The following is a 22,381-nucleotide window of genomic DNA, read 5'->3' as shown; positions in this document are numbered from 1 at the left end:
ACGTCTTGTAAACACAATACTTGAATCCAATGTTCCCTCTAAACTGCCGGGGCCTGCGCAGCTCCCCATGGACTCCAGCGCAGAAGAAAAACCAACACAGAGAAGCACGAGATTGAAATTTTACTCAACTTTCTTGAGTTTTCCCCATTAGTTAACACTATCAAGTCAACGTTTCCCTTTAATGTGGGAATGGTGATCGAATCAACGTAATATTATACACTTTCAACGCAACATACCCGAAAGAAAACGAACTATGCAAGACTTAGTATACTATGCAAGACTTAGTATACTATGCAAGACTTAGTATGCAAAACGAACTATATGCAAATAGACCATTGCCATATATGGATTTGTGCTGTTCACTTGGAACTGGACTGTTTTGCAGCATGAGTGTCAGGATTATAATGGCTTGTTTTGAAATCAAAGCAAGAGTTGCATGTAGCCAGGTGTGTATATTTGTTCATATTCTTTACTAGTTAGTGAGTTATTAGCCCAGTTAAAACTAATTTGTAGTCAGTAATGTGGGAGTGATTGCTTCCTACAAGAGCACAAACCTTGTACATTTCTAGCCATATTTGAAAAGTGAGTCCATTAAGGAGCTTTTTTCTTTGTCTTAAATGGGCATTGTTGTATTTTGAGAAAGGCTTGAATAAGCTGAGTAGCCAATAGCCTGAGGGTAGCATAATTTGTCTGGTTATCTGTAATAATGGTATGGGAATAATAATGAATTTAATTTTGTAAAGTGATTTCTTGCATCAAATAACACAACAACATTTTTTAACAGGTTAATGTCAAGCCCTGCATGTTTTTTCAAAAGTCTCATGGAATGTAGGCCTACATTGAACACCACACATTGGCTGCTACCGTAGGCTGAATGATAGAACCACTATTTTTATATTAAAATGTAATGTAAAGCATTTTCTCCATATTTTTTTTTATAGTAAGCCACTCTGGTAGGCCTACCTACATTATGATCAAATAGCCACAGTAGCCTAATTGGCCACAGTTAAAACAATACATTAAAGTGGGTACAACCTCAGTGTTCACAGTAAAGTTGTTGCATGGAAATTTCAGCAGACCTGAAATGTGCTCAGTGCTTGAGACAATACAAATATTGGCGTACCACACGCCCACACAACGTAGGGAGCTCTAGGGGTCTGCCTCCCATCAAGTTGTTGTTGTAAATTAATCATTTTGAAAGAAACCCTCCCATGTCCTTCATAAAACTTTTAGAATGTCCACCTGTAGCAAGCCAAGTGTTTATGTTGTCCAATTGACATGGGTAGGTTAGGTCAGACCATATCATTTTTGGTTAGTGTTAGGCTTAGCTAAAATGCTGTACTCCATCTAGCTTCAACTAAAAGCCATCAGTTCCCAGAAACCATCATTTACATTTACATTTAAGTCATTTGGCAGATGCTCTTATCCAGAGCGACTTACAAATTGGTGAATTCACCTTATGATATCATTGTCACTACATCGGGCCTTTAGCCATACCAATTCAGGCTCGGGCCCTACCTTTTGGGGTGGGTCAACATTCTAACAGCCTAATAATAAATAAATTTAATATATGCTATCTCAAAAAGTATTTGGTTGTGTTTATGAAGGTCTTAACATTAATATGAAAGAACATTTATTTCAAAGAACACAATAGGATTGTTTATATATAGTATATATACAGTGTACTATCTATAGTTATATACAGTATTTAGCTGGAATTTATACACTTTCAAATTATACTTACTTTGTTATTGAGTGGCTGACGCATTAAATCTGTTTGTTTTTTTTTAGGTTGGGAGGGGCATGAACTCCGATCTTGCAGGGGGTCCACAGAAACTGCAGTACACCACTGAATACAAATTGCTGTATTTCATGCAAAATCGAGCTGAAATGGCTCATGTTTTCTTTGTTTCATTTAAAACAGTGAGGATTTCTACAATCTTGTAGGAAATGAAGTCATCTAATAAAACAAATGATAAGAGGTTTCTGTTTTGAAACTCGTCCACCATTGTAAAATGAACACACCTCAATGCAGGGGTGTCCAACTCATTCCATGGAGGGCCTAGTGTCTGCTAGTTTTTGTTTTTTCCTTTCAATTAAGACCTAGACAACCAGGTGAGGGGAGTTCCTTATTAATTAGTGACATTAATTTATCAATCAAGTACAAGGGAGGAGAGAAATCCTGAAGACACCCGTGAAATGAGTTTGACAAATGTGCCTTAATGCATACTTTTACATGATATTATGTGAACTTAACACACACAAAATCTTATATATGTATGAAGATTTTCCTTAAAGTATAATTACTAATGTTACTGCCCCCTCTACAACAAATGCTGTACATACTTAATTAAATACATGTAATTTAAACAATTTATTTGAATACTGTAGAATTTCATTTATTCCTATGGAGGACTGCTCCTAGTGGTCAGAAAGGATAAACGTTTTTCCACCATTCATTGTTCCCATAGGGGATTTTTAGGAACTCTTAAAATAAGGGCTGTGTTTCGTGTAAGCTTACACTGGCATGACGTTTCGATAACTATGTAAATCTCTCCCAGACAAGGTGACTTTCATCAATATATTTGCCTGTATTTACCCCCCCCAAAAAAATTAAACACTAGTTAACTGCTAATGTGGCTATCATACACAAATGCCATGATGCTCTGGATGAGACTGAAATGCTAAATTTACTTAAATTGACAATTCTGTGAACTGTCTTGGGCAAGTTTTAAAGTGACACAATACCTGTTAGCAAATGAGTCAGTTAAAGATGAGGTGCAGGAGTTTGCAGTGATTTGTAGTCTTGATGTCTACTTTTATGCTAACTAGCATTTTCAAATCTGAGCATAAATAGAACAAAATACACACTGCTCAAAAAAATAAAGGGAACACTAAAATAACACATCCTAGATCTGAATGAATGAAATATTATTATTAAATACTTTTTTCTTTACATAGTTGAATGTGCTGACAACAAAATCACACAAAAATTATCAATGGAAATCAAATTTATCAACCCATGGAGGTCTGGATTTGGAGTCACACTCAAAATTAAAGTGGAAAACCACACTACAGGCTGATCCAACTTTGATGTAATGTCCAAGTCAAAATGAGGCTCAGTAGTGTGTGTGGCCTCCACCTGCCTGTATGACCTCCCTACAACACCTGGGCATGCTCCTGGATAGTCTGTGGTGCAACATGGCGTTGGTGGATGGAGCGAGACATGATGTCCCAGATGTGCCCCATTGGATTCAGGTCTGTGGAACGGGCGGGCCAGTCCATAGCATCAATGCCTTCCTCTTGCAGGAACTGCTGACACACTCCAGCCACATGAGGTCTAGCATTGTCTTGCATTAGGAGGAACCCAGGGCCAACCACACCAGCATATGGTCTCACAAGGGGTCTGAGGATCTCATCTCGGTACCTAATGGCAGTCAGGCTACCTCTGGCGAGCACATTGAGGGCTGTGCGGCCCCCCAAAGAAATGCCACCCCACACCATGACTGACCCACTGCCAAACCGGTCATGCTGGAGGATGTTGCAGGCAGCAGAACGTTCTCCACGGCGTCTCGAGATTGTCACGCCTGTCACATGTGCTCAGTGTGAACCTGCTTTCATCTGTGAAGAGCACAGGGCACCAGTGGCGAATTTGCCAATCTTGGTGTTCTCTGGCAAATGCCAAAGGTCCTGAATTAAACTGCATTTTCCATCAGCATGCTATGCTAGTGAATGCTAAAGCAGCCTGTTGGATTCCACAACACTTCCGGCAGCTACTCCCCAACGCTATATATCGCATTTTCATTGAATCCAATGGGCTGCTTTAGCATTAGCTAGCTAGCCTGGAACAAACTCCCTCACGACGCCAGGACAGCGGAGTCAATCACCACCTTCCGGAGACACCTGAAACCCCACCTCTTCAAGGAATACCTAGGATAGGATAAGTAATCCTTCTCACCCCCCCCCTCCCCCTTAATGATTTAGATGCACTATTGTAAAGTGGCTGTTCCACTGGATGTCAGAAGGTGAATTCACCGATTTGTAAGTCGCTCTGGATAAGAGCGTCTGCTAAATGACTTAAATGTAATGTAAATGTCCTGCACGGTGTTGGGCTGTAAGCACAACCCCCACCTGTGGACGTCGGGCCCTCATACCACCCTCATGGAGTCTGTTTCTGACCGTTTGAGCAGACACATGTGCATTTGTGGCCTGCTGGAGGTCATTTTGCAGGGCTCTGGCAGTGCTCCTCCTTGCACAAAGGCGGAGGTAAAGGTCCTGCTGCTGGGTTGTTGCCCTCCTGCGGCCTCTTCCACATCTCCTGATGTACTGGCCTGTCTCCTGGTAGCGCCTCCATGCTCTGGACACTACGCTGACAGACACAGGAAACCTTCTTGCCACATCTCGCATTGATGTGCCATCCTGGATGAGCTGCACTACCCAAGCCACTTGTGTGGGTTGTCGACTCCGTCTCATGCTACCACTAGAGTGAAAGCACCGCCAGCATTCAAAAGTGACCAAAACATCAGCCAGGAAGCACAGGAACTGAGAAGTGGTCTGTGGTCCCCACCTGCAGAACCACTCCTTTATTGGGGGTGTCTTGCTAAATGCCTATAATTTCCACCTGTTATCTATTCCATTTGTGTGATTGACTTGGAGTTACATTGTGTTAAGTGTTCTCTTTATTTTTTTGAGCAGCGTATATTGATAAAAAAAAATCACCTTGTCATAGAGATTTACATGGTTATCAAAACATAACAAAAAAATGAATGGTGAAAAAACGATTGGAACCGTTAGGTTTTATACCCATAAAACCTAGCGGTTTCAATTGTTTTTTCACCATTCATTTTATTGTTATGGGTATTGTGACACGTACACTGTGGGGGTCTATATGGCAGCTGGTAGCTTGAAAGCCTCTCATTAGCCAACACACAACATCAGAAAAGCAGGGTTTATATAAACTCAGCAAAAAAAAGAAACATCCCTATATGGAACATTACTGGGATCTTTTATTTCAGCTCATGAAACGTGACACGGAATACTTTACATGTTGCATTTATATTTTTGTTCTGTGTGTGTGTATATTTAATGTTTGTTTTTTTATGTTTCACACATTTCTGGAATTTATACAATTGTAGAAGCTAAAACAAATTTTAAAAAAATCCCAAAGCGTTTGCCTATATGAATATACAATTTGGCCAAGAGAATAAATTAAATTTTATTTTTAGGGAATTACTGCGTTCATGTTAGCGCCAGCCTGGGCTGGGTTGCATTGCCTGCTGGGTAGGCTCCCTGTGCAAGGTTACTAGCAGCTAAAAACTCTCTTCCTTCAAGTCGAAACGGTCTGCTAGTTCTCAATTAAACTGCCTTTGTCATCAACATGCTAGGCTAGCTAATGCTAAAGCAGCCCATTGGATTCAATGAAAATGCGATATATAGCGTTGGGGAGTAGCTGCCGGAAGTGTTGTGGAATCCAACAGGCTGCTTTAGCATTCACTAGCATAGCATGCTGATGGAAAATGCAGTTTAATTCAAAACTAGCAGCATTTCAATCTTCTCGATTTCGTTGCTTGTTGTAAATGAGAACTTGTTCTCAATTCGCTTACCTGGTTAAATAAAGGTGAAATTAAAAATAAATAAATAATGGAATAATTAGGAGTACAGAAAAACCTTCCATCCCTGAATTGAGGTATGTTATCAAGCCATATCCCTTGTCTGTCATCACAGTGAAAACATATTGGCATAGGACCGTTTCAATTTGAAGGAACTAAACTTCAAGTTGAGTTTTAGCTAACGAGCAGCCAGATAAGCTTGAATCCATTGGTCCCAAGTGGCTCTCTCTGAGATTGTCATGTAGTCAAATCCCTGGTAGGCACGCAAGGACCTCACCCCGCCAGCTTCAATAAGCAGCGGAATCCCCAGATAAAACAGGTTAGGCTAAACCGTGTTTCGGTTGTCCCTTTCTGTTGTGTACGGAGACAAAGCACAATCCTACCCAGTGCTCTGCATTATTCCCGTCCAGAGCGTTTCCGACCTCACCATTACCAGTCCAGGCCCGAATCAAGTCTATGGCATTCTGCCATGGGAAATCCTGATATTCCCTCATGGCCCTATTGAGAGAAGTAATCACTGTCAGCATCCTAAACTCTGTTTGATCAAACATAATCCTCAGCTTGATTGAGACTTCAATTGAGCACATCAACCACCCGAGCCACTGCCTGTTCACATCGCTACCATCCAGAAGGCAAGGTCAGTACAGATGCATCAAAGTTGGGACCGAAAGACTGAAAAATGCCATCAGACTGCCAAACAGCAATCACACACTCAGCGAGGCTGCAGCCTACATTGAGACCCAATCACTGGCTACTTTAATAAATGGATCACTAGTCAATTTATGCCACTCTAAATAATGTCACTTTAATAATGTTTACATATATTACATTACTCATATCACATGTATATACTGTAATGACCTGACTAGATCATAAATGAACAATTGTCCAGACAGAGGCTTGAGTTTGCGAATTGACGGTTTATTAAACCAACTTTACACAGGCTACTGTTTGGGCCGTAGCACACGCCAAAAAGATGACAGATAACCCACAAGCCAATCGTGACCTTCTCTTGGGAAGCCCAAGAGCCCAAGTATTTTATACCATCTTATACCATCTTGCCTATGCCGCTCGGCCATCGCTCATCCATATACTTACATGTACATATTCTCATTCACCCCTTTAGATTTGTGTGTATTAGGTAGTTGTTGGGGAATTGTTAGATTACTTGTTAGATATTACTGCACTGTCGGAACTAGAAGCACAAGCATTTCGCTACACTCATTAACATCTGCTAACCATGTGTATGTGACAAATAAAATGTGATTTGACTTGACAGACAGTGGCACCTAAATAGTACAGTTGGTGGAAATCCTGCCAGTCTGTTGGCCTGTCCAAACTCGTGCCAGGAAGTACCACACCTTGAGCACATTGTCTCTGGTAAAGTCTATCTCCTGGCTTGCTTAATGCAGGGTCCTCCTGTCCTGAGTTAATTAAGCAGAAGTGATAGATCCTCCAGACGTCAGGATTGTGATAGCCAACACCATCAGATTGAGGATTGCTTAACATGTTCAAGGCGACCAAACTAAATGGATTAACGCCACCGGGGTGTTCTATCTCCAATGAAGAAGGAAACCAATCGTAAAACAAGTTAACTCGGCGTCTGAATCCGTGCAAACCACAGTATCTTTGGTGTTATTCTTTCGGTTTCAACACGTCACTGAAATGCGTTTCAAACCTGTGGACATGCGCAATGCACTCACTGACCTTCCTTATGCGGCCTCGTCCAGTAGCTAAACGAGGACCTTGAGTGTGTATGACATTGTTCTTTCATTTTGATTAATCTGACAGAAACCGGACCATGCCGGGTTCGGTGGAGGTTCCCACTTTTAATGACTTGAATGTTGAGGAGGTAAGAACGAGGCGTAACGTTAAGAAACAATCTGGTTAGCAATGCTAGCAAAGTTAGCTAAATCAGCAATCCAACTGGAGCTAGCATAGCAGGCTGTTGTTAGCTAGCAAGCTTGTTAAATACTGGCTTTCCAACAAGGTTACTGGCTTTCGTTTTCTAGGTGTCGTGTTGATTGCAAAGTATTGCATCGATTGTGATACCGTCAGCTAACGTTACTTGCTGTGATCTGGAAGTGAAAGATTAATGCTAGCAACCGTTAGTTAGGTACTATACTATATATAGCTAGCGTTTAATTTATGTACAGCAGTCCCTGTTTGGGACAACTACAGCTGTTACCATAATAGTATGTTGTGAAACCGTACAATGCAAGATACCTAGCAAGCTTGCTAACTCTATTATCATGGAAGTGATTTTATGCGTTCTGGCTAGCTAGCTACTTGGTTTAATTTAATTCTCCTCCCTCAAGTTGTCTTACATCAAAATGTATTTTTGGCTAGCTGTCAATCGGTTATGATATTTAGCCTGTCCTTGAGTGCATTTACAGGGCAACTTCAGTTGGCCTAGAACAAGAATACAGTTGATGTTTGGGGCGCATCTAAAGACATCGATATAATGTCGTGATTTGTATTCTGAGCAATACGCTTTGAACGGAATAAAATGAGACCTGTAAGAAATAGGAGCTCGTGCCCCTCTGATTGCCATGATCAAAAACACTGATGTACATCTCCCCACTCCAAATACTAGTATGCCAGATTTATGCTCTCAAAGTAATGTTTTTTTTCAAAGATGGCATATCTGACAATGTTCACCTTTGGCTTTTGTCATTATATTCGGCTGTTTAGGGTTTGAAATTGAAGTAAGCTATATACTTGTCTATATACAGTATGTGTCCGTGTTGAGAAGTGTCTTTAGAGTCTCATTCTGCCCACTGTGTAGATCAGTGTGTCATCTGCGGTGCTGAAGGGAGCTGCCCACCACTATGGCTCACAGTGTGACAAGGCCAACAAGGAGTTCATGCTCTGTCGCTGGGAGGAGAAGGACCCTAGGAAGTGTCTGAAAGAAGGGAGGAAAGTCAATGAGTGTGCACTTAACTTCTTCAGGTAGGTAATCATAGTGTTGACTGACTATTAAACACCCACATGAAAAATGTTGGTCTGTTTCACCTGAGCCACTTTAAGGCTGTTTTAGCATGATTAAGGACCAGTAATAGTTGTGATGACATGATATAAGATCTCAAGCCTGCATGTGTTTTTACAACAGGAATTGAAAAGATGTGACCCCTTGCCAGGACTCTGCTGTATGTTTACTGTATGAAACGGCTGATCCACATCCAGCAGCTTTTGCTGAACTTCGCTGTCTGCCGTTTTAGGTTCATGGTTCTGTCAACAGTTTTCAGCCGAATAAAGCCTCAACCTGGGTGTTTTCATATGGCCATTACAACAGGGTGAATAGATTTCAACTTAAAGCGTACAGTTTCCATTTCACTTCTGTTCTGCAACTGACCAATAAGATTCAAGAGAGTGGTAACTGACAAAATAAAGGAAACACCAACCTAGTGTCTTAATATGGCGTTGGGCCACAACGAGCCAGAACAGCTTTGATGGAACTCTTGGAGGGATGCGAGGGATTCTTGCACAAGAAATTACACCATTTGGTGTTTTGTTGATGGTGGTGGAAAAAGTTCTCATGCACCGCTTCTGAATCTTCCATAAGTATTCAAGTGGGTTGATATCTGGTGACTGAGATGGCCACGGCTTATGGTCTTCATGGGTTGTCTCACCGTGGGGGTTGACTGGCGGCTTTGTTTACAGAAGGCCGCTGTGCACTAATAACACCTATTAATGCCGGACACACAGGCACATACCTCTGCAGTGACTGTTATCTGTCTGTGAATTGGGCTGGGTTTGACATGCAGGCTTGCTCTGTGTAAGGTCCACAAATAAAACCCCACTTCCAAAGCAGGAACACATAAACAGTTCTGCTCCCAGATGTAAACAGGCTGAGTGGTAAAAGATGGCATTATTGTAATGGTACAAGGTTTTGTCAAACTTGTAATTACAACTGGTTGTTTATTCTTTTGGAGGTCCTACACCTACCATGAAGTGGTACCTTGCCCACATTTAAAAAAGGCCAATTAACATAGGGCTAGCTAGATAGTAAAAACAAGTTTTATCCAGGATCATAATAGTATGTACTCAAGTGTTAATTCTAGCATAAGAAAGCCAACTCTTGTCCAGCATGTAGGGAAAGTGATACATTTAGAACTCAATTCAGTTGCCTGTGTGAGATGGGGGACATTTGTCAACAGCCTATGCTCCTTAAAAGAACCGAGGGCTTAAATAAGTAAATAGATGCCTGGGGAAGGGATTTTGTCTGAATTGTCACCTGAGTGGCGCAGCGGTCTAAGACGCATCGTCTCAGTGCTAGAGGTGTCACTACAGACTCTGGTTCGATTCCAGGCTCTATCACAACCGGCTGTGATCGGGAGTCCCATAGGGCTATTTACACCTTTATAACCCTAACCCTTTATAATATAAAAATACTTCAGGAATCAGTAAACAAACAAAGGCCTTATGCTTGTTAACATTTTAGTGAAGAGTACACTACAGGGTCAGAGTAATATGGTGATTTCTCTGTAGGGACAATCAAGTTTCATTGAGAACCTTGGAGGCCAGTTCCAATACTCATTAGACAGTTTCTTTGTCAGACAGTGTGTGGATGTCAACAGCCATATCAACAGCTATACGACACTTTGGCTTCGTCCCAAATGGCACTCCAGGGATCTGGTCAAAAGTAGTGTCAAGTAGGCGAGGGTTTGGCCGGGGTAGGCGAGGGTTTGGCTGGAGTAGGAGAGGGTTTGTCCGGGGTAGGCAGTCATTGTAAAATAAGAATTTGTTCTTAGTTAAATTAAACAACAACGGTGTGCTAATCAGATGTTTCCTTAATGTTTCCTCCAGGCAGATAAAGGGGAGCTGTGCTGAGTCCTTCACAGAGTACTGGACCTGCCTGGACTACTCCAACCTGGCAGAGCTGCGTCAGTGCCGCAAGCATCAGCAGGCCTTTGACAGTTGTGTGCAGGACAAGCTGGGCTGGGAGAGACCCAACCTGGGAGAACTGTCCAAGGTGAGGCCCTTTAAACTATTACCAGAAGGAGAAGTCAGCTCATTTAGTAGACGCAGAGTGACTTAACAGTAGTTAAGCGGTGGTCCTGACCTGGGTGATGTGCAGTGGGATGGAGGGGAGGAAGGGGTTTGAGAGGTGACGGCGTGGCACAAGGCAGTGCCTGCCTGCGTGTGGTGGGCAGAGGAGTTGAGGGTGGAGTCCACACATTTTTCATGCGTGTTTTTCTTTTACTGGTCCCTTGTGAGAATTGAACCCACAACCCTGGTGTTATAAGCGACATGCTCTACCAACTGAGCCACACGGGACCTCTCTGCTGCTCCCAGACATCATCTTTCAATAAAGCTTTGGGTGATTCAATTGAAAGATCACATTTGGGAACAACAAAAGAATGATTGAACATTCTCTATGTATTGGACCTTCATTTTGTCCAACTCCTGTTATTATGGATGTTTAAAACCCTCTCCCATTCTCTTACCTATACTACCAGCGGGTTGGTACTTTCCATTTGCCTCTGTCCTCCATCAGCGGTGCAAATGCTGGGTAAACAGTACTCCCTCACATTTGAAAACAGCTCTAAGCCTGTTGACACAGATCTTCATTGAACCAATATGCTTTCTCTTTTACCAGCAAAACATTCACTTGTGTTCTTAGTACAGGCCTACAAACCAGCCTGCCTGCTCCCCGTCTCCTCTCCTCTTTGCTGTGGATTTATTTAACGTTTCGGCTCCTGTGTTTCTCTTCAGGTGACAAAGGTGGACACCTCTCGTCCCCTTCCTGAGAATGCTTACCACTCGAGACCCCGGCCAGAGCCCAACCCTGTGATCGAGGGCCAGCTGCAGCCAGCCGAGCACGGCAGCAGACTCTTCTTCTGGAGCTGGTAAAGGGTAATCTTCCCAGCCTCCGCACCAATCCTCACCTTAACCATTAGTGAGGGGGGGGGGGGTGCAAAACTAGGGGCAACTTCACCCTACACCGGAAGGCAGTCCCCCAGAGCCTATCCCATCATGCCTGCTGTCTTGTCCAGTACAGCCACCATCATCAGACCTGGTTGGACCGGAAGGGACGTCTGCGTGCACCGGCCATCGTCACATCTCCTCCTATGTTGTAGAAATGATCATGAATGAACAAAAACTACTTGTGTTTATTGTTGTGAAATAAATACTAAATGTTGAAGTTGTTTTAGAAATCTCCTGTCTGGTAGTTAGGATGTTACATCGGTTTTAAAGGGAATGTTCAGCTGAAATGTCTTGTATTTTTGCGTTTGGTTCAAAAGACTCAAGGGAATGTATTCTCTACAAACTGTAGGAGATCATTGATTTAAGTTATGTTGCAGACAGGAACAGTGTCTGTCTCACCCCCCCCCCCCCTTGAAATCCTGCAGTGTAGTCATCATCAACTGTATTGTTGGGTTCAGGGTCGGTACCCATGAGCACCGTCCAGTTTCCTCCTGTTCTCCCTGCTCACTTCCTCCCTGAGACCCGGAGGATGGTCCTGGGAAGACAGACGGGGTCAGTTCAAAGACAGGGTGAAATTTGGGAAGCAGACTTTCTTATATAGTGCACTACTTTTGACCAGATCCCTGGAGTGCCATTTGGGACGAAGCCTCAGTGTCGTATAGCTGTTGATATGGCTGTTGATATCCACACACTGTCTGACAAAGAAACTGTCTAATGAGTATTGGAACTGGCCTCAAAGGTTCTCAATGAAACTTGATTGTCCCTACAGAGAAATCACCATATTACTCTGACCCTGTAGTGTACTCTTCACTAAAATGTTAACAAGCAATAGGCCTTTGTTTGTTTAGTGATTCCTGATGTATTTTTACATTATAAAGGGTTAGGGTTGTAAAGGTGTAAATATGTAAATCTGAAACAAATCAAATTGTATTTGTCACATGCGCCAAATACAACAGGTGTAGGTAGACCTTACAGTGAAATGCTGACTTACAAGCCCTTAACCAACAGGTGTAGACCTTACTGTGAAATGCTGACTTACAAGCCCTTAACCAACAGGTGTAGACCTTACAGTGAAATGCTGACTTACAAGCCCTTAACCAACAGGTAGACCTTACAGTGAAATGCTGACTTACAAGCCCTTAACCAACAGGTGTAGACCTTACTGTGAAATGCTTACTTACAAGCCCTTAACCAACAGGTGTAGACCTTACTGTGAAATGCTGACTTACAAGCCCTTAACCAACAGGTGTAGACCTTACTGTGAAATGCTTACTTACAAGCCCTTAACCAACAGGTGTAGACCTTACTGTGAAATGCTTACTTACAAGCCCTTAACCAACAGGTGTAGACCTTACTGTGAAATGCTTAACCTTAACCAACAATGCAGTTTTAAGAAAAAGCGTTACGTAAAAAATAAAAAACAATTCCAAACAGGAATGGAGTCTGAGGTCTGTCAGTGCAGTGTATAGTCTTGAGGTCTGATGTCAGTGCAGTGTATAGTCAGGTCTGTCAGTGCAGTGTATAGTCTTGAGGTCTGATGTCAGTGCAGTGTATTGTCTGAGGTCTGATGTCAGTGCAGTGTATAGTCAGGTCTGTCAGTGCAGTGTATAGTCTTGAGGTCTGATGTCAGTGCAGTGTATTGTCTGAGGTCTGATGTCAGTGCAGTGTATAGTCTTGAGGTCTGATGTCAGTGCAGTGTATTGTCTGAGGTCTGATGTCAGTGCAGTGTATAGTCTTGAGGTCTGGTGTCAGTGCAGTGTATAGTCAGGTCTGTCAGTGCAGTGTATAGTCTTGAGGTCTGATGTCAGTGCAGTGTATTGTCTGAGGTCTGATGTCAGTGCAGTGTATAGTCTTGAGGTCTGGTGTCAGTGCAGTGTATAGTCAGGTCTGTCAGTGCAGTGTATAATCTGAGGTCTGATGTCAGTGCAGTGTATAGTCTTGAGGTCTGATGTCAGTGCAGTGTATAGTCTTGAGGTCTGGTGTCAGTGCAGTGTATAGTCAGGTCTGTCAGTGCAGTGTATAGTCTTGAGGTCTGATGTCAGTGCAGTGTATAGTCTGAGGTCTGTCAGTGCAGTGTATAATCTGAGGTCTGATGTCAGTGCAGTGTATAGTCTTGAGGTCTGATGTCAGTGCAGTGTATCTGATGTCAGTGCAGTGTATAGTCTTGAGGTCTGATGTCAGTGCAGTGTATAGTCTTGAGGTCTGATGTCAGTGCAGTGTATAGTCTTGAGGTCTGATGTCAGTGCAGTGTATAATCTGAGGTCTGATGTCAGGTGTCTGATGTCAGTGCAGTGTATAGTCAGGTCTGTCAGTGCAGTGTATAGTCCTGAGGTCTGATGTCAGTGCAGTGTATAATCTGAGGTCTGATGTCAGTGCAGTGTATAGTCTTGAGGTCTGATGTCAGTGCAGTGTATAGTCTTGAGGTCTGATGTCAGTGCAGTGTATAGTCAGGTCTGTCAGTGCAGTGTATAGTCCTGAGGTCTGATATCAGTGCAGTGTATAGTCCTGAGGTCTGATCAGTGCAGTGTATAGTCTGAGGTCTGTCAGTGCAGTGTATAGTCCTGAGGTCTGATGTCAGTGCAGTGTATGGTCAGGTCTGTCAGTGCAGTGTATAGTCTTGAGGTCTGATGTCAGTGCAGTGTATAGTCTTGAGGTTGGATGTCAGGGCAGTGTATAGTCTTGAGGTCTGATGTCAGTGCAGTGTATAGTCTGAGGTCTGTCAGTGCAGTGTATAATCTGAGGTCTGATGTCAGTGCAGTGTATAGTCAGGTCTGTCAGTGCAGTGTATAGTCTTGAGGTCTGATGTCAGTGCAGTGTATAGTCTTGAGGTCTGATGTCAGTGCAGTGTATAGTCTTGAGGTCTGATGTCAGTGCAGTATATGGTCAGGTCTGTCAGTGCAGTGTATAGTCTTGAGGTCTGATGTCAGTGCAGTGTATAGTCTTGAGGTCTGATGTCAGTGCAGTATATAATCTGAGGTCTGATGTCAGTGCAGTATATAGTCTTGAGGTCTGATGTCAGTGCAGTGTATAGTCAGGTCTGTCAGTGCAGTGTATTGTCAGAGGTCCTTGGCAGGGGGAGAAGCAGGGCTGCTTGTTGCTGCCAGGAATACAGAAGCTGCATCCCAAATAGCAACCTATTTCCTCGGTAGTGCACTACTGTTTCTTTTGTATTTGATCATCAGTCTTAAGTAGTGAGGACATCCAGTCACTGGACATTTTGAATATTTTTCTCACAGCCTCTTCATCCTCTAGAAAACAGCCTCTTTGTCCTCTAGAAAACAGTCTCTTTGTCCTCTAGAAAACAGCTTCTTCATCCTCTAGAAAACAGCCTCGCTGTCCTCTATAAAATAGCCTCTCTGTCCTCTATAAAAACAGCCTCTTCATCCTCTAGAAAACAGGCTCTTCATCCTCTAGAAAACAGCCTACCCATCATCTATAAAACCTCTCTGTCCTCTATAAAACAGCCTCTCTGTCCTCTATAAAACAGCCTCCCCGTCCTCTGTAAAACAGCCTCTCTATCCTCTATAAAACAGCCTCTCTATCCTCTATAAAACAGCCTCCCCGTCCTCTATAAAACAGCATCCCTGTCCTCTATAAAACAGCCTCTTTGTCCTCTATAAAACAGCCTACCCGTCCTCTATAAAACAGCATCCCTGTCCTCTATAAAACAGCCTCTCTATCCTCTATAAAACAGCCTCCCCGTCCTCTATAAAACAGCATCCCTGTCCTCTATAAAACAGCCTCCCCGTCCTCTATAAAACAGCATCCCTGTCCTCTATAAAACAGCCTCTTTGTCCTCTATAAAACAGCCTACCCGTCCTCTATAAAACAGCCTCTTTGTCCTCTATAAAACAGCCTCTTTGTCCTCTATAAAACAGCCTACCCGTCCTCTATAAAACAGCCTCTTTGTCCTCTATAAAACAGCCTACCCGTCCTCTATAAAACAGACTCTCTGTCCTCTATAAAACAGCCTCTCTGTCCTCTATAAAACAGCCTCCCCGTCCCCTATAAAACAGCCTCTCCGTCCTCTATAAAACAGCCTCTTTGTCCTCTATAAAACAGCCTCTTTGTCCTCTATAAAACAGCCTACCCGTCCTCTATAAAACAGCCTCTTTGTCCTCTATAAAACAGCCTCTTTGTCCTCTATAAAACAGCCTACCCGTCCTCTATAAAACAGCCTCTCTGTCCTCTATAAAACAGCCTCTTTGTCCTCTATAAAACAGCCTACCCGTCCTCTATAAAACAGCCTCTTTGTCCTCTATAAAACAGCCTCTTTGTCCTCTATAAAACAGCCTCTCCGTCCTCTATAAAACAGACTCTTTGTCCTCTATAAAACAGCCTCTCTGTCCTCTATAAAACAGCCTCCCCGTCCCCTATAAAACAGTCTCACTGTCCTCTATAAAACAGCCTCTCCGTCCTCTATAAAACAGCCTCTTTGTCCTCTATAAAACAGCCTCTCTGTCCTCTATAAAACAGCCTCTCTGTCCTCTATAAAACAGCCTCTTTGTCCTCTATAAAACAGCCTCTCTGTCCTCTATAAAACAGCCTCTCTGTCCTCTATAAAACAGCCTCTCTGTCCTCTATAAAACAGCCTCTCTGTCCTCTATAAAACAGCCTCTCTGTCCTCTATAAAACAGCCTCTCCGTCCTCTATAAAACAGCCTCTCCGTCCTCTATAAAACAGCCTACCCGTCCTCTATAAAACAGACTCTCTGTCCTCTATAAAACAGACTCTCTGTCCTCTATAAAACAGCCTCTCTGTCCTCTATAAAACAGACTCTCTGTCCTCTATAAAACAGCCTCTCTGTCCTCTATAAAACAGACTCTCTGTCCTCTATAAAACAGCCTCTGTCCTCTATAAAACAGGCTCTGTCCTCTATAAAACAGCCTCTCTGTCCACTATAAAACAGCCTCTCTGTCCTCTATAAAATAGCCTCTTTGTCCTCTATAAAACAGACTCTCTGTCCTCTATAAAATAGCCTCTTTGTCCTCTATAAAACAGACTCTCTGTCCTCTATAAAATAGCCTCTTTGTCCTCTATAAAACAGGCTCTGTCCTCTATAAAACAGCCTCTGTCCTCTATAAAACAGGCTCTGTCCTCTATAAAACAGACTCTCTGTCCTCTAAAACCAAATCACAGATGAGATTGATCCCATTGAATTTAGAAGACTTCAACAAAGGAGACATTACTGTGATAGCTACATTCCTATCCTCTCCTAATAAGAGAAACTCAATTGTCAGAGGGCTGATTGTCTTCTGTAGAAATCCCCTGAAGATCCCCTGAGATGTGGTCTCTGGTCTGTACCGGTGGCTCATGCAGGAAGCGTCTGACAGCGGTGGTCCTGACCTGGGTGATGTGCAGTGGGATGGAGGGGAAGGGGTTTGAGAGGTGATGGAGTGGCACAAGGCAGGGCCTGCCTGCGTGTGGTGGGCAGAGGAGTTGAGGGTGGAGTCCAGTGTCTCTTGTAGAGGGGGGTGGGTCTAGTGGCTCGTGGCAGGCCCGGTTCAGAGCCCCTCAGGAAAGGGGGAGGCCACCAACAGTTGAATTTGACCTGCTGCAGGAAGCCTACTCTGGCAGAGGAAAGAAATTCAACACAGGATTTTCTCGAAGCAACAGCCCGCTCGGGACAGTAAACCGCAGTGCTAAAACACAAACTAATTAACCTTCCCCAACTGTCAATATTCCCACTGTTCAGCCCACCACTTTGACAGAATCAAATTAAGTATTTGAAGTGGCGGTGGCTCGTGGGTACAAACAGTCAGTTGCTGCCCAAATGTTTTAATCTCACAGTCATCAGGTCCTCTTGTGTTGGAGAATAGGGATGGAATACTATGAGGTGTCAAAGGAAGTATTTCCATAAGCACTGTGTCTTTTCCCTATTTAGTGTTTGGTATAGCTGAATATCCTTCATTGTTAGTTGTAGTAATGCTCCCTCAAAACCCTTCTTCCGTCAAGGCAATCACCTAGATTTTTTGGCAGTTCTTGATTGCTTTTGCTATGAGGGTGTTGAATCAATCAAAATGCAAATGAGTTTGTCTTAGAAATCTGTCTTGTCTCGCAAATATGCCAAAAAAGTATCAATGCCATTATGAACCTCGTCAAGCAGACCTGTTTGATTTGTTTATCCTCTCGTCCTCTGTAGAGCTCTCTGTTCCGTACATGGCTTGGCTTCTGCTTTAATGTTTCTTCTCAACATGTACTTGCCTGCTTTCAACTCCCATGCAGGTTGTACTTAATAGCCTGTCGGACTCTGCCACTCATGGGAATTGTCATTTTGTAGAGTACAAAGAGATCTGGGACTGGAAGTCACTCCCCAGGTCCCCACCAGTCTAGTCTAAATAATCCCCGGACTAGTCTTCTCTCTCTCGCTTGTTAAACCCAGACCTGGGCTCAAATAATATTTGAAATCATTTCATATACCTACACTGTACTTGATTAAGCTTGTCTGTTGTAATGAAGCCAATAGAAAGTTCCAAAAGGGCAACTCCTGCCAACCAGGCACTCCAGTAAGGCAAACTCTCCGTATTTCAAATAGTATTTGAACCCAGGTCTAGGTTAGCCAAACAGAGAGTTGCATTGCTCCCCGAATGTCTTTCAACTGAAGTTGGAAAAATCCTGGCACATTTCTGGAGTAACGCAAAACATGTTCCATAACATGAACATGATTAGCAGAGGAAGAATTATTGCATTTTAATGGGATTACTGTCGTGTGTTTGACATGAGGGACCTATTCTACAAACCCCACACAACCACCACAACCTCTGGTGTCCTGCCTGAGCAATTACAGAAATCAGGGCACCAAGGAACAGTTTAGGCCAACATGTTTCTTTCCCCAGTTCCCCTGCCACCTTCTCTAATGTCGACCCAGAGGCCTCTTGGAATGAATTCATTTGGCAAGTTAATGCTTTTCAGCCAGATATCAACATTTCAAAGTATTGTCATTTCAGGGTCCTTTTAAAGGTGGCTGATTATGCAGATTCATATTGTGTGTCTAAATGCGGCATAAATTAAATAATTACTCAGAAAATTCATATTCTAATGTTATCACAAAGGGGGATACCTAGTCAGTCACACAACTGAATGACTTCAACTGAAATGTGTTTTCCACATTTAACCCAACCTCTCTGAATCAGAGAGGTGAGGAGGGCTGCCTTAATCGACATCCATGGCGCCCAGACAGCAGTTGTTTTTGGGGGTTAACTGCCTTGGTCAAGGGCAGAATGGCTGATTTTTCCACCTTGATGGCTCAGGGTTCAAATCAGCAACCTTTTGGTTACTGGCCCACTGCTCTTAATCCCTAGGCTACCTGCCCCCTGTAAAGAGGGAATCATAGAGGATGACAGAGCCTTTTTAAAGTGACAGATTCATTGTTTTACGTTCCAGTGGCTTTACACTTCAAATACGCCTTTTCAAATGCCTATGAATGGTTTGGTTAAGCTAACATTTAATAACAGTGTGTGTGTGTTTCAGTGAGCGAGGTGTTAGCAGGGCAAAGACAAGACAGTGCATGTGAGCTCTCTCTCACCCCACAGCTCTCTGATGACACAGCCAGGTGACCCTCTGATGACGCAGCCAGGTGACTCTCTGATGACGCAGCCAGGTGGCCCTCTGATGACGCAGCCAGGTGGCCCTCTGATGACGCAGCCAGGTGACCCTCTGATGACGCAGCCAGGTGACCCTCTGATGACGCAGCCAGGTGACTCTCTGATGATGCAACCAGGTGGCCCTCTGATGACGCAGCCAGGTGACCCTCTGATGATGCAGCCAGGTGGCCCTCTGATGACGCAGCCAGGTGGCCCTCTGATGACGCAGCCAGGTGACTCTCTGATGACGCAGCCAGGTGACTCTCTGATGACGCAGCCAGGTGGCCCTCTGATGATGCAGCCAGGTGGCCCTCTGATGACGCAGCCAGGTGACCCTCTGATGACGCAGCCAGGTGACCCTCTGATGACGCAGCCAGGTGACTCTCTGATGACGCAGCCAGGTGGCCCTCTGATGACGCAGCCAGGTGGCCCTCTGATGACGCAGCCAGGTGGCCCTCTGATGACGCAGCCAGGTTGCCCTCTGATGACGCAGCCAGGTGACTCTCTGATGACGCAGCCAGGTGGCCCTCTGATGATGCAGCCAGGTGACCCTCTGATGACGCAGCCAGGTGACTCTCTGATGACGCAGCCAGGTGACCCTCTGATGACGCAGCCAGGTGGCCCTCTGATGATGCAGCCAGGTGGCCCTCTGATGACGCAGCCAGGTGACTGATGACGCAGCCAGGTGACTCTCTGATGACGCAGCCAGGTGACCCTCCGGTAGATCTACTGTGCAAATGGGAATCCCCCCAAAATGATCACTTTCAACTTGTTCAGTTTCTATATGTTCCCTGGTCTGATATCCATCCAGGAACATTTATTCATTTTTATTTAAAAAAATACATTGTTTATATTATTTCAATTAGTCACCTTGAATAGTGCTGTGCTAGTGAGGTAAATATATCTGTAAAGAGTTTACACCTGTCTTCTTCAGGAACAATAGAATGTGCTTTTTAATCAGTGTTAACAGCCTAATGTGAAGACTGTGTTGACATGATATGTTTAAAGGACTCCTATTTCTCCCCAGAATGTTGTCTCTGCTTAACACTCCATGAGTTGTGGGTTGTGTCCTAAATGACACCTTATTCCCTATGTAGTGCACTATATATAGGGAATAGGGTGCCATTTAGGACTCGGAGTGGTCTTGTTAAACTCTTTTTTATCCCTTGGGTATTGTTATACACTGGCAGGAGGATTTGTATTTTTTTGTCCATGTCAAGGATTAACTAATTTTAGGTCTAGAATTACAGTACTAACAGATGAGTACTTGGGGGTTAGGTTCAAAACACAGGACACAAAATGGTTGTGTCTGTTGTTTGACTACTATTTGAGTCAGTGAGGGGGAAGAACCATCTGTTGAATGATGGATGGATGCGTGTGTGTATTATGCAGATGAACACATGCATGTATGTCTGTGTATGCCTGCCCACACATGACTGTGTGTGTGTGGGCACCGTGGAGTGGTGCTGCGGATCCTTCTGGGCTGGCTCTGGCCTGTGTTTGTGTTGGCTCCATCCCAGGCCTTCATTACTCCTCCTGAGATACAGCCCTGGGTTCACTCCCAAAAGGCACCCTTTTCCCTATAGGGCCCTGGTCAAAAGTAGTGCACTATGTAGGGAATAAGGTTCCATTTGGAACGTACCCCTGGCCTCAGGACTATTCACAGCTTCTCTGTTCCACCGTGGCGTGCAAGATAAGAATCCTCTCCTCTCCGCGCAGAAGAGCTGGAAAGATGGAGACAGCCCCCCTGTCATGTACGCCGATGTTTGTTGAAACTCCTGCCGATTCATCGTTTTCTCTCAGTGGGGAGAGTTAGAATTCCAAAAAGTTATTTCTCTCCCCGGTCTTCTCAGCCAAGCCGAGGGTCAAGAGAGAGTGTGTCTACATGTCCATCTTCCACTTTCTCTCTTATCCACTCCTCTCCCTCATCCACTCTTCTCCCTCATCCACTCCTCTCCCTCATCCACTCCTCTCCCTCATCCACTCCTCTCCCTCATCCACTCTTCTCCCTCATCCACTCTTCTCCCTCATCCACTCTTCTCCCTCATCCACTCCTCTTCCTCATCCTCTCCTCTCCCTTATCCACTCCTCTTCCTCATCCACTCTTCTCCCTCATCCACTCTTCTCCCTCATCCACTCTTCTCCCTCATCCACTCCTCTCCCTCATCCACTCTTCTCCCTCATCCACTCTTCTCCCTCATCCACTCTTCTCCCTCATCCTCTCCTCTCCCTCATCCACTCCTCTTCCTCATCCACTCTTCTCCCTCATCCACTCTTCTCCCTCATCCACTCTTCTCCCTCATCCACTCCTCTCCCTCATCCACTCCTCTCCCTCATCCACTCTTCTCCCTCATCCACTCTTCTCCCTCATCCACTCCTCTCCCTCATCCACTCTTCTCCCTCATCCACTCCTCTCCCTCATCCACTCTTCTCCCTCATCCACTCCTCTCCCTCATCCACTCTTCTCCCTCATCCACTCCTCTCCCTCATCCACTCCTCTCCATCATCCACTCTTCTCCCTCATCCACTCCTCTCCCTCATCCACTCTTCTCCCTCATCCACTCCTCTCCCTCATCCACTCCTCTCCCTCATCCACTCCTCTCCCTCATCCACTCTTCTCCCTCATCCACTCCTCTCCCTCATCCACTCCTCTCCCTCATCCACTCCTCCCCCTCATCCACTCCTCTCCCTCATCCACTCCTCCCCCTCTTCTCTCCTCCCTTTCTTACCACGGCTTCTCTCAATTCTCTTACCTCCTCCAATGTTAGGATGCCCTTTCTTCATATTCATGTCTACTAGTCAATGCAAACCTTCTTAAGTCGTTGTTAAAGCCACTTTGCTGTTGTCTATCCTTATTAACTAGTTCCCACACATATAGAATCAAAGCTCAGTGAGAGAACTTTAGTCGGCAGCGCTACATGTTTGCTATATGTTTGCGCAGTTGCCCAATACACAATACCCATTCATTTTGGCCAATGTCATTTTACTGCAGTTGTGTGTGGTTTCCAGGAGGTATATGGAGGCATTCCTTTTTACTGCTCTCATCTAAACAGATTTAGTTGAAAGGGACGCATTACGACGCAGCGCAGCTCACCTCCTCCGGTGGTTCCTATCTGACTGCTAGCTCAGCCTGCTAGGGTTTCCTACACATGTCAAGGTGGGTTAGTCTTTCCCCCCGTCTCCGCTTGCTGAGGCCTTGGTGGGCTATCAGTCACACTGCCGGCCGTGCCTAGGTCACCTCCCTCCCCTAACCCTCCC

At 44.3% G+C, this 22,381-nt stretch overlaps 1 protein-coding gene across 1 annotated transcript; it reads left to right on the top strand.

Annotated features, from left to right (window-relative positions):
- The first annotated feature begins 7,292 nt into the window (after positions 1 to 7,292).
- On the top strand, positions 7,293 to 11,757 carry LOC135548148 (NADH dehydrogenase [ubiquinone] 1 alpha subcomplex subunit 8-like). The gene is made up of 4 exons (XM_064977455.1): positions 7,293 to 7,461; positions 8,398 to 8,561; positions 10,419 to 10,584; positions 11,328 to 11,757. The coding sequence occupies exons 1-4, from the start codon at positions 7,411 to 7,413 to the stop codon at positions 11,463 to 11,465; spliced, it is 519 nt and encodes a 172-aa protein (XP_064833527.1). The 5' UTR covers positions 7,293 to 7,410; the 3' UTR covers positions 11,466 to 11,757.
- The last annotated feature ends 10,624 nt before the right edge of the window (positions 11,758 to 22,381 follow it).

Source organism: Oncorhynchus masou, chromosome 11 (assembly GCF_036934945.1).
Source record: "Oncorhynchus masou masou isolate Uvic2021 chromosome 11, UVic_Omas_1.1, whole genome shotgun sequence".
Taxonomy (NCBI): Eukaryota; Metazoa; Chordata; class Actinopteri; order Salmoniformes; family Salmonidae; genus Oncorhynchus; species Oncorhynchus masou.
This window is presented reverse-complemented; position numbering and strand designations above follow the sequence as displayed.